Source organism: Sciurus vulgaris (genome assembly GCF_902686455.1).
Source record: "Sciurus vulgaris genome assembly, chromosome: 2".
Taxonomy (NCBI): domain Eukaryota; kingdom Metazoa; phylum Chordata; class Mammalia; order Rodentia; family Sciuridae; genus Sciurus; species Sciurus vulgaris.
In genome coordinates, this window is record NC_136462.1 from 89,880,834 (window position 1) to 89,898,326 (window position 17,493).

At 50.0% G+C, this 17,493-nt stretch overlaps 1 protein-coding gene across 5 annotated transcripts; it reads right to left on the reverse strand.

Moving 5' to 3' along the window:
• Nucleotides 1–242: 242 nt before the first annotated feature.
• Nucleotides 243–7,484, reverse strand: CCDC9B (coiled-coil domain containing 9B). 5 transcript variants are annotated; one of them, XM_079128570.1, is made up of 11 exons: nt 7,298–7,484; nt 6,390–6,503; nt 5,985–6,092; nt 5,256–5,411; nt 5,035–5,160; nt 4,239–4,291; nt 3,744–3,802; nt 3,148–3,201; nt 2,961–3,051; nt 2,350–2,392; nt 243–2,266 (listed from the first exon to the last, which is right to left on the reverse strand). In XM_079128570.1, the coding sequence occupies exons 1-11, from the start codon at nt 7,439–7,441 to the stop codon at nt 1,724–1,726; spliced, it is 1,491 nt and encodes a 496-aa protein (XP_078984696.1). In that variant the 5' UTR covers nt 7,442–7,484; the 3' UTR covers nt 243–1,723. The 5 variants fall into 5 exon arrangements, with proteins under 5 accessions (XP_078984696.1, XP_078984694.1, XP_078984697.1 ...); XM_079128568.1 differs by having other exon boundaries at nt 4,092–4,291; nt 7,298–7,480; XM_079128571.1 differs by lacking the exon at nt 7,298–7,484 and adding an exon at nt 6,743–6,771 and having other exon boundaries at nt 4,092–4,291.
• Nucleotides 7,485–17,493: the final 10,009 nt, after the last annotated feature.

Sequence of the window (17,493 nt, forward strand, 5' to 3'; positions counted from 1 at the left end):
AGGTAGCCTTGGCCCCCAGTCCTCAACATATTCTAGTCCAGATCTTTACCACTCAAAAGGTGTGGTCCAGAAGCCAACAGCAGATGCCTTACCTGGGGCCTATTAAACGTGCAAGCTCTCAGGTCCTCCCCAGACCTAGAACGTTAGAATCAGCATAACTATTCACATGAGAGTGTGAGAAGAGTTTTTAAACAGGAAGAGATACCCCTTCTTGAGTAGGTGGGCTGGGAGTGGAGCCAAGCTGGGACCCTCAGTTCAGGCCTCACATATAATGTCGGAGACATCCTGGGTATGATCAGTAGTCTCCTTAGAGCCTCAGAGGGACATGAGAGGCCCACAACCCTCCAGAGAGGAATAACTATGTAGGATCAGAGAGGAAGGAAGCAGAAGGGGCTGCAGTGAGATCCAGGCATAAACTCGAGAGTAAATTGCACGCATCACGTAAAAAGAGAGGAACACCTTCCTCTGCCAAGCATAGATGGGATGGTTCCCTTTGAGCTCCTACCACCATTCTGTCCCCAGCACTGTCAGGCACCTGCAGCCAAGAACAGCTCCCGCTGTTCAGCCTAGAGCTGCCGGATGACTGAGTTTCTTCCCTCCCTCTTGCTGGCAGTCACTGTCGCCCACCGGGTAGATTACTGGTAGAGGGTGCTCAGGAAATGTTCACTGAATCGAAAGGAAGCCACAGCTTGTACAGAGCCTGGATAATTCACCAGACGTGGGCTTCAAGGGAGGGGCAGGAATAGAGATTAAATCAGAAAGACAAGTCCTAATGTCCGTACTTAGCTGGAATCCTGTTCTTCCATCTTTCAAGTCTCTGTATGTCTGAGTCCATGTCCTTGGTGTGGAGAGGTGCGGGGGAAGGGAAAAAGGAAGAGAAGGCAAGAAAGGACCCCAAGCTGCGGGACTAGGCCCTTGCCTCCATCCAGATGCATTTGTCCTACCTGGGTGTGGGAGAGGGGAGTGACTACTAGTGAGCTTTCCCAACTGCTGTGGGCACAGGAGGTGGTCCCTTCTCCAGCATTCCATCTCAGAGAGAAGGCCTTTCCAGACACCCTCCTTTCACAGAGAAGCCCTGAGCTTCACTCTTCTCTTCCCAATCCAATCCCTGCCAGCTATAAGACCTCCCTCTCTTTGGGTCTCATCCCCCTTTTCTGGAGAAGTAGAAGACTGGCAGAAGGTTCTCCTGGTTTAGCTATCCCAGGGGTCTGGAGCTTGGGTCACCTGGGTGAAAGGCAGGGGCATGGAAAGGGTGTGAGCCTGAGTTGGCCATGGCAGCTTTGAGGATACCTGGACCTGAGGAGACAAAAGCCTGCAGCTGGAGAGAACAGCCAGGCCCTAAGGGATCATGGGGAATAGGAGAGTCAGGCACTGGGTGCTATTAAGCTTTACTCTATTGCCAAGGTAGGAAAGGCTGTGGCTTGGGCAGCAGTAGGCCCAAGTCAGTGGTACCAGCCTTGGACACCAGGCACCAGCTTGGGAATACACCAGGGGTTGTGCCTGCACGTGAAAACTCGTGTGCACAGAGATGTCCACATGAGGTGTAGGGAAGGCGGCAACTCCTTGCCTTCACAAGGTGGCTCTGCCACAGAGTTTGCCACACTGCTGAGTCAGACTGGCACAAGCTCACTGGCAATTAGATGCCCATGATGCAGAAGACTCTCAACTGAGTTCTTCCCTCCTTTTCTCCCCAACCTGGCTCCCCATCTCTCATAAACTTTGCTCAGCATCTTCCTGAAGGGCCAGGACCTCCTGTCCTGCTCCTCACACCTGAGCCTCTCCCCCTTTGGCCGGTTCCCCTAGGAGGCCTGTTTCTTGGTACCAGTCTCTGCTGGGCACCAGCCTTGCTAGACTTGTCCTCTCTAGGCTCTAAAACCCCTGCTCCTTTCTGTGACTCAGAGCAAGTCTGGACTTCTAGCCCAGACTGGTGGTCATTCCACCCCAGGGGCTGCTGCTCAGAACCATCTGGCCAGGACACAGAGCTCTCCTGGGCTCCAGGCCCTGGACTGAGCACACAAGTGCTCTCTCCAGGCCCAGGACTGCTGGCTCCTCCTAGAGATAGGTCAAGGGGAGCCAAGTCAGATTCTTCTGGAGAGCAAGGGACTGAACTGGCTGTCGAGACTCCTGACTCCCCTTGTGGCCCCTCTGGGGATGGCAGGGTTGGACTAGTTGCAAGAGTTCTCTCTAGTCTGCCTGGCTCTGTCTCGCTCTGCTTCTGTTCATGTTCCTCCTCTGCACTTGACGTCTTTCTGGGGCTCTGGCTTCCCTGAAACAAGAGAATAGCCTGGCTGGTTGGAAAACTCAGGGATCATGTCCCCAGCCTGCCCCATCCAATCTCCCAGTACCCACCTCATGACTCTGCAGCTCCTCTTTATCTTCCTTCATGTCCCACCTGTAGGAATAGAACATGTGTTTGGCCCTGTGCCTACCCTCACCCCACTTCATGTCACCCCTCCACAGCCAGTGCCCATGTCCCCCAGGAAGAAGCTAAAGCCCAGTGTTCTCAGAGGAGAATCAGAGCCAGAATAAGATTCCAGAATGCTTCCCTTCCACTTTGACTTTGTTCCCCAATTCCAACCATTTCCTCTGAATGCAACCCACCTTGACCCCATCCTGGGTCCCCAGCTGCTGTTTATGGCCAAACCTGATGCACCTTGAATTGCACACCTTGAGTTCCTGTGGGGACGCCAGGCATGTCCCTGCCTGCACTGCCTGAGAAAGGCACTCCTCACTTCCCAGGGGAAGGGAGCTGCTGTAATTACTGTGGCCTCCCTGGGCACCAGGCTCTGTTGCTGCTGCCTCTGCTGATGGTCTCTCCTGGTATCTCATTAACCTGCAGCAACAGCAGCCAGCAAGGAGGCAGGGACCCAGGGGACAGAGCAGGCACCTGGATCCAGCCCTGTTCAAGTACTCAGGACAACTAGATGCCTGCTTTGATTTTGTCCCCTGCCACCTGTTACCTTCGGGCTCTGCCAGTCAGCCTTTCTGTTCCTCGGGCTTTGCTGCCCATGGCTATCGCCCCTGAGGGTCTGCCAGGTTGTCCACCCCAACCTGCAGGAGAGAGTCCACAAATCAAGGAGAGAAGAAGGCTGAGGCAGCCAGCATCTTACCAGCTGATGGGATCCTGCTCCTTCTTCCCCAACTCACCTTTTCCATCAGGGGGCAATGATGGGGGCTGATTCTTCCAGTGGGTCCTGGGTCCTAAAGAGAGACAAAGGAAATAGGAAAAGGATGGGGTGACTAATGATCCAAAGCAGAAACACTGGTTCTTCCAGTACCAGGAATTCACCAGTCCTGATCCAGTTGTGGGTTTTCTGCTTCCCCAGAAAAGCCCCACCCTGGCCTTCTGTGCTAGTTTTGCCACATCCTGGCTAGATGACCTGACCAGCCTGCCGGGGCCCCAGCTCCCTCGTATGTAGAATGAGGGTGCCGGAAACCCACAGGTTATTTCTGCAACAGGCCAGGGGAGGACCAGTAGGACTTTCACCCAATATGGACTGAGACCTTGAAAGACCCCAGTGGAGGCAAGCTTCCACTGAACCTCCTCCAGGGACCTTTTTGGGGTCAGAACCAGCAAGAGCTGTGGGATCAGAGGACCATCAGTGGTGCAGAAGAGGAAGGGAAGGAAGATGTCTTCCCATGCTTCCTTTTAGCTCTGAAATGAAGTAGGAAACCAAGAGACAGAGAAAGGGAGGAGAGTGAGAAATGCCAAGGTACAGGGGATGAGGGGGGTGTTGGCTCACCCCTTCTGCCTCCTGCCCTGGCCGAGCCCTCTTCCCTAGGCTTGCTGCAGTCCTGTAGCCTGTGTAGACAGAGGAGGGAGTCAGGTTGCTGGTGGCTGGGTAGACTGAAGCTGCTGCAGGCCCCACACTAACACAGCCTCCCCCAGCCCCAGCCCCAGAACTGAAGGTGGCAGGAGGTGAAGGGGCCAAGAAAGAGGTGGAGGAACCCAGTACCCACATAAACCCTGAGCCCAGGGCCTTACCAGAAGGCCCAAGCAGGATCTCTCCCTCCAAGCAGCACCCACACGTAGCCCTACCCGAGCCCCATAAGCATGTCAGCCCAGCAAGCTGTGCAGCCCTGCCACCCACGTGGGCTTGGTCTTGTCCAGGTCCCACGGGCGGCGCCAGTCACCCTGTGCATCTCTGTGTCGGACAAGGCGCGCCAGGTCAATCTGCTCCCGCTCCTGCTTCCACTGTGCATAGTCCCAGCCCACCTCTGAGGGCTCCCCAACTGGCCTTCTGGGAGCTGGGCCTGGGACCGTGCTGGGACTCTGGGGTTCTCGAACATCCTGCAAGGAGAAGACGCTCAGCCCCAGTAGCGGGGGAGGAGAAGAAGATTGAAGCGGATATCCTGAGGGTCCACTAACCCATTCTTTTCTCAAGGTTTCCCTGTCCCCATCTAAAAATTAGGTCTGTTCTATTGTGCTGTTTTTGCCATGGGCATGATTTCCATCCACATGTTTTTTTTTTTTTTTTTTTTTTGGTGCTGGGGATCGAACCTAGGGCCTTGTGCTTGCAAGGCAAGCACTCTGCCGACTGAGCTATCTCCCCAGCCCTTCCATCCACATGTTAACTATGTGTTTGGGGAAAGTAACTCAACTTCTCTGTATCAGTTCCTCATCTACAAAATGAAGCTAACAATAGCACCTATGCACAGGGTCCTTGGAGAGACCAGCCCAGGATGGGAGGGACGTCCAGAGGCTGTGAGCAAGTGAGGACTAGGGGCTGCTGCCACCTAGAGGTCACGGCTGGCACATGGCCAGTCTTCCACACCCTGTCTTCCCCTCCCCATCTGGCTGCCACCACCCAGGCTAGATAGGGAGGACGGCTGGATCACATCTCTGGCTTCAACTGTCTCTCATTGCAAAGTCCACCCAAAGTGGAAATTGACCAGAGAAAGAATAGAGGGGCAGAAATTCTCACAGGTGCAACCTAGGTCGTGTGCTGCTGATGAGAGATCTGACTCAGCTTCTTTGCCTCCCCTAAGTGGGGACTATGACATTCATGACCCTGTCCCTTTTTGAAAATGTACCTTCCGTAAAGAATCTGAGCTGGACGCTATCTGCATGGAGGGGCTCTGGCCCCGGACCCCTCCAAGTGGCTGATCTGTCCCCTGGTTCCTTGCTCTGGCAGGCTTTTCACTTACAATCCGTTTAGCCTGGGGAAGGTAAAGATGGACAGCATGGCAGGGCCAGGGAGAAAAGATCGCCCCCACTCCAACTTCTGGATGCTCCCCAACCCACGCCAGCTCACCTTGGCTTTATTTTCCATGGTCACGGCCAACTCCACTCGTTCCCCCAAACAGAAAGTACCTGTTTGGTTCTCATCATCTTCATCCTCAAGCATCTCATGGGCCACTCCAGGTTTGAGGGGGCTCCTTGCCCAATTTCTGCTGACCACCCGCTTCTCCTGCAGAATCAGGTGTCCATGCCTTCAGACCCCATGAGCAGTTCTGGGCAGGACCTGGGTGCTGGGTTCTTTGGGTATTTCCCAGGCCTGAGTTTTAGCCTGGGCCCTCCCTGGAATGCCCACAGAGAAGCTGGCTCTATGGGGAGTTTGCATGCCAACGGCATTAGGTTATCCAGGGCCCAGGGCCACCCAGGGCCCAAGATGCCACAATGGTCCGTCATCTTTGAGCTGGGAAATCCGGAGTACTGAGACAAAGCAGCTTTGTCCTTCGGACACTGTTCCTGGCTTTCATCCCCAACTTCTCTGTCCCCTACTTCCTACAGAGATTTTAGACCTGGCTTTGAGGACTAGGAGAAGCCAGTGCTTTAAGGCAAAGATGCAGGCTATGGGGCTGGGAAACACCATAGGGATACTTCTATTAGGTGGCCTTTTAGCTGTGACCTGGACAGCGTGAGGCTGGGAGTTACTGGGTACATCCAGAATGGTAAGTAGGAGAAAAAGACAGGGTCCTCCCCTGGCATGGGCTGGACCTCCCCCCTTGCCACCCTGCCCTATCTCCCAGGTGAGGCTTACACCAGGAATCTGGCTGATGGTGATGGTGAGGCCATCAGGTCGGAGGAGCCCTGGCATGGTCACAGCCATACCCCCCTGTTCTGCCTGCCGACGATCTTCCTGGATCTCCTGTGGGAGGGCCGGGGGTCAGCACAGGCCACGGCCCCCGGGATGCACAGAGACACAGACGCTGACAGGCCTACACGAAGAGACACCAGTGGGACACCAGGGGGCAGAGACACCACATCACAAGTCCCTGAGACCCTGACCAAGCTTCTGAAAGGGAACATGTTCACCCCAACCCTGGTCCTGGGCCTACAGACACATTCTGGCACGCAGAGAGAGCCTGTCATACAGGTAGGCATCTTTTGGTCAGCCAGGGGCATCAGCCAAGTTGGTCCTCCCACCCTGTTGCAGCCCACTCACCTGGTACCTACGTAGTAAGGCCTGGTTCTTCTTGCGCAGGGCAACTATCCTGCGATCCAGCTCTGCATCCTTCTCTTCCTGTTTGCTCATCAGGGACTGGGCTCCCTGAGGCCCCTACAGAAGGCAGGGAACCCACACTCCTAACTGCTGGGCCTACCCCACCTGTTCCCCACCTTTCACATTTACCCATCCAGTCTTATTCTTATGACCTAGGAACCAGGTTCCAGACTCAAGTTCAGGTCACACAGGAGGGAAGGAGTTACTCAGGAACTAGTAACTCCTAGAAGTCCCCAAGCCCCCATCCCAGTGCCTCCCAGGCTCAGGTGAGGGTCTAATACTCATGACCACAGTACCCAGCAGCAGCTGCCCCTCCCCCTGACTCTCCAGGGAGCTCACTGCCGAGCAGAGCCTGGAATAGGAGTTATAAATGGCTCTGGCAGGGAACCTGCCGTGACTGGGAAGCTGCCAGGAGATTTGGGAGGTCGAGGGGGGAGCTGCTTGCCTTCCAATCCAAAACCACAGATAAAAAAGAGTCCTCAGCTTGGTCCTGGGCTCTCAGGCCCTGAACCCCACTCTCCGAACCTAAGCCCAGCCGGTAGGAAAGAACCGCTCCCACGGGCCCAGCCCTCCAGGCCTGAGCCGCTGGCAGACAGGCAAAAAGGGGCATCTCTGTTGCAGCCAGGGAGCGCTCCAGGGCAAACCGTGTCCCCACATCAAGATCCTGGGTTCTTCCTTGCCTAGCTCCACGGTCTCTGTTGTAGCCCTGGCCAGCCCTCCACCCGCCTCAATTCGGCCCTCTTCCTTCCAGGCCCAGCTGTCCCCAGCCACCCCTGCAATGTAGCTACCTGGCATCTCAGCCCTCCCCAAGCCCTAAGAAGCCCCCGCCAAAAAGGCGAGGTGCCACTCACAGCTGAGTGCATGGCAACAGCAAGCACCAAGAGAATTCCAGAACAGCCCCGGGGGAACCAGAGCAGGAGGGAAGCTGGAGCCACCGGAGCCGGGCCTCTGCTGGCCTCTCCCTGCCGGCTTCGCTGCTCAGCACACGAGATCATGTTGTGATTACAAAAGACTCCTCTGGGCTCCCAGCCAGGAACGCTGCAGCCGCCACCCCCACCCTTCCACTCTCAGAGGGCGAGGACCAGGGCACCGGCAGCCAGCTGGTCCTGCCCAGCACCTCTCCCCGCCCTGCCCCTGTGTCCCCAGACAGACTGGCGGAGACTTCTTCCTGGTGGGTCGAGCCCACCCAGGAAGCCTGGTCCCCCAGGCCCTGCCTTCACCTGAGGTCCTGTGCTCTAATGGGACCCCAGCCTGGACCTGCCTGCAGATAAGACAGGCAGAAAGCATAGGCCTTTGTCCCTCACATTAGAAAAAGAGGCCTACAGGACACAGCCTAGTCCATCAGGCTCTGTGGTTGAGTCCTCCTTCAGTACCTCCCCTTTCTCTGGTCACTCAGGCCAGTGCATACTACACATACCTAAAATGCCACCACTAGTCATTGGTCCCTTTAGGTTGAACATTGTCTTCTCTGTATTTCCCAGAACAGCTACTCTTGCAGGCTCAGCTGTTAGAGTTTCTAGACCTTAGGTAGGACAAGTCAGGCCTTTCTCCAGGGCCCTTAGCCTTCCTTTCTGTAGCTCCTCACACCCAGCCCTTCGTGGCCTTGCTCTCCAATGCTGACCATTTCAGTTTCTCTGACTCTGTAGAAGAACATGGGCCTTCTCAGGAAAGCCTCTCCCAAATCATCCTCACAGCCTAAGCCAGTGTCCCTGCCCGGGTCCAGCCTGATGAGCAGTCTTATCCTGGGACTTTGGGAGCACAAGGCTTGAGGTGTTGGGGAGAGGAGTGCTCTCTATCTTAGGAGTGCCTGGTGTCTCATTCAGTATCAGCAGTTACAAGGTCCTAACATCCAGGCCCTGAAGTGAGTGTCAGAAACCTCAGCATTTTCCACATTCCTGATTGGCCTCAGTTTCCCTAACCTCGCACCACAACTCGTCCCTTCTATGTCTGGAACCAAAAGCACCATTGCCTTCCTTCTCCTCCCAGACCAGCCCAGGCAGCTAGAGGCCCAACCTCTCCTCCCCTAGAACCACACTTTCAGCCCACCCCACTTCCCCATCACACTCAGCCCTTTCCTGTTCAGGCTTTCACCAGCCCCACCCCATTCCTGCAGCCCCAGAGTTCCCATCCTGCTTGCAAATGCCACTGTGCTCTCTCCTTCTTTCCTGCCGGATGTTCCCACTGAGTCAGACTCATCTACTTTCCCAGCAACAGTGACGCACCCAGACTCCTCACTCACCCTGGTGCGACACTCTCTCTCTCTCTCTCACACACACACACACACACACACCCTTCTTCTCCCACCCTCTCTGTGTTCTGTCTCACACGGGCTGAGTTCCAGCCCAGGCTCAGAAGTCTTCAGAAGCCTCAACTTCCCATTACCTGCCCTACACTGGGAGCTGGGAGGCCCCCAGAGCCTGGCCTTGGAGGGAGACCTAATGCTCACCACACTCTTTGGAATGCAGGCCCCCAGAGCAGGTTTGGAGAGAAGAGAATTGGACAGAGGAGGATGCAGAGACAGGCAAGGTCTTTATTCTCCCTGCATCCATTCCTGTCTAGAGTGGGTCAGGGGAACAGTGGGCACAGGTAGAAATCCAGTTGTCCTACTGGGAGGGTGACCTAGCTCTTCTGGAAGTGCCTGCAAGGAGACAAATCCCTAACCTAGAAGCAAAGACTTAGTAGCCCATCAGGCTGGAGACTCATGTGTCCAAGCAAACCCACAGTCAGTCAGGGACCTGCTGTTGCTGGCCACATGCTTTCAAGTGTTACTCATACAATATGGCATGCCTCTGAGCATCCCCCACATTCTACCACTTTCTCTAGAACCTGCAGTTTTACTATCTGCTATCCCATTGGACAGAGGTTGTCTGAGGGCAAGAATAGTGTGCCAAGTCCTCAGGATCCCTAGGGCCCGGCACAGTGCCCCCTGCATGCTGCAGTCTCCGTCAGCGCTGGCAGAGTGAATTAACCTGTGCTGTCCCACGCATTGCCGTGCATAGGTTGTGACTGTCTTTCTGTCCACGCAGAATGCACGCAGTTCTGAGAGCCAGTGGGTGTCAAAGCCCACTAAGAGTGCTCTCCCTCTCTCCTGGGGAGAAGTCCATAGGAAGCAGGGGGAGGCAGGGGAATGACCAATGTGATATTCCCAAAAGACCAGGTTTCTGTTCCTCTCTGCCACCACTAGGGGGAAGCAGCATTACAAAGCCTGGCTGCTGAGGGAGCCGGGTGTCCTCCCCATTACTCCCCAGCATCTCTCAAGTCTCAGTCACTCAGTCACCCCCAGCCCACCTCACAACTCCATCAGACCAGAGAGGCCGTCCAGTTGTAGAAGTCTCATTTTATCCACAAGGAAATAGGCCCAGGGCAGTGTAGCCATCTGCCAGGACCGCAATGTCTGTTTTTGTTGATGAGCCTGGAAGTCAGGACTGCTGCCTTCCTGCCCAGGGCTCCTTTCCCTGAAGGCCCTGCAATGCTGTTTTGGCTGAGACCTCACTCTTTGTTCTCCCTCTCTCCATGGGACTGGGCTGGTCATCCCAGGTCTTGGGGCACAGCACGAAACTGCATCCCAGCATCTGGGGCATGGCACAGGTCTCTGGGTCACAGCTCTTTCCTGGTCAGTTCCCCACCTCCCAGACCACCTGCCAGCTCAGGCAACAGCTCCACTCCAGTGGCAGAGGGCATTTGGATCTTATTCATGGTATTTAGAACACAGTCATAGAGCCAACCTGGAGACAAAATGACTGTGAACTGGCTTCTCTCTGAGAAAAGGGGAGAGAGGCCTACTGGGGGAAAAGACCTAAAAGACATGGGAGCACAGGTCTGGCAGGTGACAGGGCTACAGTGGACAGGGCTACTTGGTCCACATAGATCCAGAATGGCTATCCCTGTGAATAGCTGAACAATAAAATATCAGCATTCTAGTCCTTGCCCTTCTTAGCCTTGTCCTAGGATGAGACAGGATGACATGGAGTTCTATCCCTTCCCTCCTTACTGACACTGTCTCTTATCTCTCTGATCCTCCTCTATAAAATGAAGTGCACATTCCTCATTGAGTTATTTGGAGACAAAATGAAATAACATGGGCGACATCTATATCTGGAACAGTCTTGACTAATGGTCTGTGTGACAAGCCAGGCCTAGCCCTGTGTGGAGAGATCTCAGAGTGCATGAGGTGGGGCTGGAGGCACTGGCCCTGGGTAGGCTCCAGCTGCCGGACAAAGTCTGAGCCCCGCCTTTCCAAGAACACACATGCCAGAGTAGGGTGGCATCTGAAGGCAGGAGGCAGATTGCACTGGGAGACACTCCATTTTGCTCTGCAGGACACACCTAGGGTTGGACTACCATGTGTTCTCCAGTCCTTGACCCAGGGGTAAGAGGTGAACCCTGGTGTGAAACTGAATCCCACAGGGTCTCTCTTGTTCAGGCCTCTGTTCTCAGTGCAAAGGGGGCTCATGGTGTTTTCTCAGAACACTGCACCATGACTCACCATCCCAGAGTTGCTCCCAAAGATCCAATGCTGTGCCTTTCAGGCCTTGTCAACCACATGCCATTAGCAGGGTACCTAAAGTGGATAGCTCTGAAATTCCTATGCTGTAAATACAGTTCTAGGGACAGATGTTACAGGGAAGGAGGATGTTGAAGGAGGGATGGCCCTGGAGGGCATGTCTCAGGAGCCTATCATGAAATACTGATGGATACCAGAGGCCAAAGGTAGTGACATATACAGAAGGCAGATGCCCAGTTCACAGAAAGGGAAGAAATGATTGGGCCAGAGAGTCAAATAGGCCACCAATGCTTACACAGGTCAGAATTACACCTTGCACTCACAGCTAACATGGGCAAAGCCCTCATGCCTATGATGTCATTTGATAACTTCTAGCTCTGAAATCTAGCCAAGGCAGGTATTATTGGCTTCTTTATGGAGATCAGGGTCAGCAACCTGCCCAAGAGTCTCTGAGGGTCCTTCCCCACTGTGCCTGAACCACTGACATGAAGGCCCATCCAGCAGCACTATCTCCAGCCCAGAGCCAGCCAACCACCTTTGCCTTCATGCCATTAGAAACCTATTCACTACAGCTATCCCTCTCCTTGGCCTATACACAAAGGACTTAAAATCAGCATACTACAGCGACGCAGCCACATCAGTGTTCATAGCTGCTCAATTCACAATAGCTAGATTGTGGAACCAACCTAGGTGCCCTTCAATTGATGAATGGATAAAGAAACTGTGGTATATATACACAATGGAATATTACTCAGCCATAAAGAACAATAAAATTATGGCATTTGCTGGTAAATGGGTGAAGTTGGAAAATATCATGCTAAGTGAAATAGGCCAAGCCCAAAACACCAAAGGCTGAATGTTTTCTCTGATAAGTGGATGACGATATATAACAAGGAGGGGTGGCAGGGGGAAGGGAAGAATGAAGGAAATTTGGAAGGTGTAGAGGAAAATGGGGTGGGAGGGGGTGGGGGACAGAAAGATAGTAGAATGAAACAGACAGTATTACCCTATGTATATGTATGATTACATGAATGGTGTGAATCTACATTGTGTACAATCATAGAAATGAAAAGTTGTACCCCATTTGTGTATAATGAATCAAAATGCAGCCTGTAAAAATAAAAAAAATAAATAATAAATTAATGAATAAACAACAATAACAAAAAAAAGAAACCTATTCACCAAACCAGGCAAAGGCACCTGGCTATTTAGCTTCTTCCCTGCTCTGCAAGGCAGCCGGGGAGGCAGGTGGTCTCAGAGAAGATCATCACAGAGAAGATCAATATCCTGCCTTCAGGCTTTCACTGCATATCCTCACCCTCCCAAAGACCCCCACCCACCACCTCTACTGACCAGGAGACTTTCCGTCTCTTCCTGGTCCTTGTCTCTCCTCTCCCTCATCCCAACTCCTCACCCCAAGAATGGTTTCTCATACTCCACCCAGTTCCCTTAGCCATTCTGTGACTTTCTGGCAGGCAGGTGCCTCCTCTCTCTGCTAGGCAATAAGTCTAAGCACATGGTGAGCACTTACTATCTGGAAGGCACAGGGCCAAAGGGAGAGGGGACACATGCATGGCTGAAGTCTGCTGGCCCTCAAAATCCTAGGGCTGGGGAGGGGAACGAGGCTATGAAGGTACACGCCCTGCTTCAGGCAGGTCGCCTCTGATGTGCCCACCACTGCTCCCGCTCCTCCTCTCCTCTTGCAGGCCTCCTGCCCCCAGGCCACTCACACTGCCCTTTCTTCTCCATATGCAAGGTAGGGCTTGCCTCCTCCACCCAAGGCCTCGGTCCCTCCACTGCTCGCCACCCCCACATGACCTTGCCTGGGAGCTCAAGCCCTGACTCCCGAGGTGGCAGGAACTGAAGTCTGAGGTCCTAATCATCCACCTTCACACACACACACACACACACACACACACACACACACCTCCTTCTTATAGGTCCATGAGAACATAGGCCTCTCTTTTTAGTTTCCTGTCAGAGGCTTGGGGTGGAAAGGTCATGTTGTCAAGGTCCCTAAAGGGGAAAAGGAGGAATCCCCGAAGAGGAGGGCTTGGAGTACTGGTGAGGGTTGGGTGAGGGAAGATATGACAATTGCCCCCCACCCAGCATGGGCTGGACTGTGGGAGCCTAGAGGACACCACACCTTTGTAAACTTCCCCTGGGACTCTGCACCTCTCCAGCAGCCCGCCTGCTGTCCCTGCCCTGGCTCTTGACAGAAGAGCAATGAATTGTGCCAAATGGAGTAATTGTGCCCCACCTAGTCATAAACCAAAGTCCTCTGCCTGGGATATTACCAAGGCAGACTGGAGTTTTTCAGAAGAAAATTCCTAAAAGGGGAGATAAGCTAATGTGAAGAAGAGCCTAGGGTCTAGATTCACACAGTCCCTAGCTAGAGCTAACTTCACAATGGCTAGGTGACCTCAAGTGTCTTACCATCTCTAGCTTGTTTTTTTAAGTTGTAGATGGACAGAATGCCCTTATTTTTTGTTTGCTTATTTTTATGTGGTGCTAAGGATCAAACCCAGTGCCTCACATGTGCTAGGCAAGCGCTCTGCCACTGAGCTATAGTCCTAGCCCCTGGCTTTTTTTTTTTTTTTTTTTTTTTTTTTTTATTGTAAACAAATGGGATACATGTTGTTTCTGTTTGTACATGGAGTAACAGCATACCATTTGTGTAATCATACATTTAAATAGGGTAATGGTATTTGATTCATTCTATTATTTTTTCCTCCCCCCACCCCTCCCGCCCCTCTTTTTCCTCTATACAGTCCCTCCTTCCTCCATTCTTGCCCCCATCCCACCCTTCATTATGTGTCATCATCCGTTCGTCTTTCCCTGGATTTTTAAAAATAAGTCGAAGAGGGGAACATCGTAACCCCTCCAAGAGCTGATATGAGATCATTGATACTACAGAAGAGCTGGGCATGCAGATATTTTCCTTTCCACCATGGAAAAAAAGAATCACTCTTTGTTCCTCTCTATCTTACAAGTGTTTTTCTAATGATGGTTATGGTACTTTTGATTTATGGCTCCAATTTAATTCACATATTGAAAGGTGCAATTCCATGTTTTGCCATATGAATGATCCTTTAAATCATCAACAGGCAAGATAATGAATATAACTACCATCCCCAAAGTTTCTTCATGTCCTTTTCTAATGTCTCCTTTCACTCCCTCCTCATCTACCCTATTCCTAGGCAATCACTTTGCTGTCACTATCAATGAGTTTACATTTTCTAGAATTTTATAGACAAATGTATGCAATACGCATTCCTCATGTCTGGCTTCTTTTGCTCAGCATAATTACTTTGATTTTCCATCACATTTTAGCCTGAATCAATAGCTTGTCCTTTCTTATTATTGAACAGTATTCCATTGAATGAATGGGCTGTGATTTGTTTATTCATTCCCTTAGTGCTGAACATTTGTGAGGTTCTGAGTCTTCAGCTATTCCAAAAGATTCTATGAATATTCAATACAACTCTTTATGAGGACCTACGTTTTCATTTCTCTGGGCATGTGTTCCTTTTTGTTTGTTTTATTTTTGTTTTCAGTAGTGGGAATCAAACCCAGGGCCTCACACATGCTAGGCGAGCACTCTACCATTGAGCTACATCCTTAACTTTTTTCTTTTTTTTCTTTCTTTTTTTTTTTATTGTAAACAAATGGGATACATGTTGTTTCTCTGTTTGTACATGGCATAAAGGCATACCATTTGTGTAATCATAAATTTACATAGAGTAATGTTGTTTGATTCATTGTTATTTTTTCCCTTCCCCCCACCCCTCCCACCCCTCTTTACCCTCTATACAGTACTTCCTTCCTCCATACTTGCCCCCCTCCCTAACCCTAACTCTAACCCTAACACTAACCCTTCCCTCCCCCGCATTATGTGTCATCCTCCACTTATTAGCGATATCATTCGTCCTTTGGCTTTTTGAGATTGGCTTATCGCACTTAGCATGATATTCTCCAATTTCATCCATTTGCCTGCAAATGCCATAATTTTATCATTCTTTATGGCTGAGTAATATTCCATTGTATATATATACCACAGTTTCTTTATCCACTCATCAATTGAAGGGCATCTAGGTTGGTTCCACAGTCTGGCTATTGTGAATTGAGCAGCTATGAACATTGATGTGGCTGTGTCTCTGTAGTATGCTGATTTTAAGTCCTTTGGGTATAGGCCAAGAGTGGGATAGCTGGGTCAAATGGAGGGTCCATTCCAAGTTTTCTAAGGAATCTCCACACTGCTTTCCAGAGTGTCTGCACTAATTTTCAGCCCCACCAGCAATGTATGAGTGTACCTTTCTCCCCACATCCTCGCCAACACCTGTTATTGCTCGTATTCTTGATAATCGCCATTCTAATTGGGGTGAGATGGAATCTTAGGGTAGTTTTGATTTGCATTTCTCTTATTACTAGAGATGTTGAACATTTTTCCATATGTTTGTTGATTGCCTGTAGATCTTCTTCTGTGAAGTGTCTATTCATTTCCTTAGCCCATTTGTTGATTGGGTTATTTGTATTCTTCGTGTAGAGTTTTTTGAGTTCTTTATAGATTCTGGAGATTAGTGCTCTATCTGAAGTATGATTGGCAAAGATATTCTCCCACTCTGTAGGCTCTTTCTTCGCATTGCTGATAGTTTCCTTTGCTGAGAGAAAGCTTTTTAGTTTGAATCTATCCCAATGGTTGATTCTAGCTTTTATTTCTTGTGCTATGGGAGTCCTGTTAAGGAAGTCTGATCCTAGACCAACAAGGTGAAGATTTGGACCTACTTTTTCTTCTATAATCTGCAGGGTCTCTGGTCTGATTCCGAGGTCCTTAATCCATTTTGAGTTGAGTTTTGTGCATGGTGAGAGATATGGGTTTAGTTTCATTCTGTTGCATATGGATTTCCAATTCTCCCAGCACCATTTGTTGAAGAGGCTATCTTTTCTCCATTGCATATTTTTGGCACCTTTGTCTAGTATGAGAAAATTGTATTTATTTGGGTTTGTGTCCGTGTCCTCTATTCTGGACCATTGATCTACCTTTCTATTTTGGTACCAATACCATGCCGTTTTTGTTACTATTGCTTTGTAGTAGAGTTGAAGATCTGGTATTGCAATACCCCCTGTTTCACTCTTCCTGCTAAGGATTGCTTTAGCTATTCTGGGTTTCTTATTCTTCCAGATGAATTTCATAATTGCTTGCTCTATTTCTGTAAGGGGATTTTAATTGGAATTGCATTGAATTTGTATAGCACTTTAGGTAGTATGGCCATTTTGACAATATTAATTCTTCCTATCCAAGAACATGGAAGATCTTTCCATCTTCTAAGGTGTTCTTTAATTTCTTTCTTTAGTGTTGTATAGTTCTCATTGTAGAGGTCTTTCACCTCTTTTGTGAGATTGATTCCCAAGTATTTTATTTTTTTCGAGGCTATAGTGAATGGGGTAGTTTTCCTAATTTCTCTTTCCGAAGATTCATCACTTATGTATAAAAATGCGTTGGATTTATGGGCATTGATCTTGTAACCTGCTACTTTACTGAATTCACTTATGAGTTCTAAGAGTTTTCTGGTGGAATTTCCAGGTTCCTCTAAATATATAATCATGTCATCAGCGAACAGGGATAGTTTGAGTTCTTCTTTTCCAATTCGTATCCCTTTAATTTCTTTGGTTTGTCTAATTGCTCTGGCCAGAGTCTCAAGAACGATGTTGAATAGAAGTGGTGAAAGAGGGCATCCCTGCCTTGTTCCAGTTTTTAGGGGGAATGCTTTCAGTTTTTCACCATTTAGAATGATATTAGCCATGGGCTTAGCATAAATGGCCTTTACAATGTTAAGGAATGTTCCCACTATCCCTATTTTTTCTAGTGTTTTGAGCATGAAGGGGTGCTGTATTTTATCAAATGCTTTTTCTGCATCTATTGAAATAATCATGTGATTCTTGACTTTAAGTCTATTAATATGGTGAATTACGTTTATTGATTTCCTGATGTTGAACCAACCTTGCATACCTGGGATGAAGCCCACTTGACCATGGTGCACTATCTTTTTAATATGTTTTTGTATGCGATTTGCTAAAATTTTGTTGAGAATTTTTGCGTCGATGTTCATTAAGGATATTGGTCTGAAATTTTCTTTCCTTGATGAGTCTCTGTCTGGTTTAGGTATCAGTGTGATATTGGCTTCATAGAATGAGTTTGGGAGGGTTCCCTCCTCTTCTATTTTATGGAATACTTTGAGAAGTATTGGAATGAGCTCTTCTTTAAAGGTTTTGTAGAACTCGGCTGAGAACCCATCTGGTCCCGGGCTTTTCTTTGTTGGAAGGCTTTTGATGACTTCTTCTATTTCAGTACTTGAAATTGGTCTATTTAAATTGTTTATGTCCTCCTTGTTCAGTTTAGGCAATTCATATGTCTCTAGAAACCTGTTGATGTCTTCGAAATTTTCTATTTTGTTGGAGTATAGATTTTCAAAATAGCTTCTAATTATGTTTTGTATTTCAATCCTGTCTGTTGTGATATTTCCTTTTTCATTCCGAATTTTA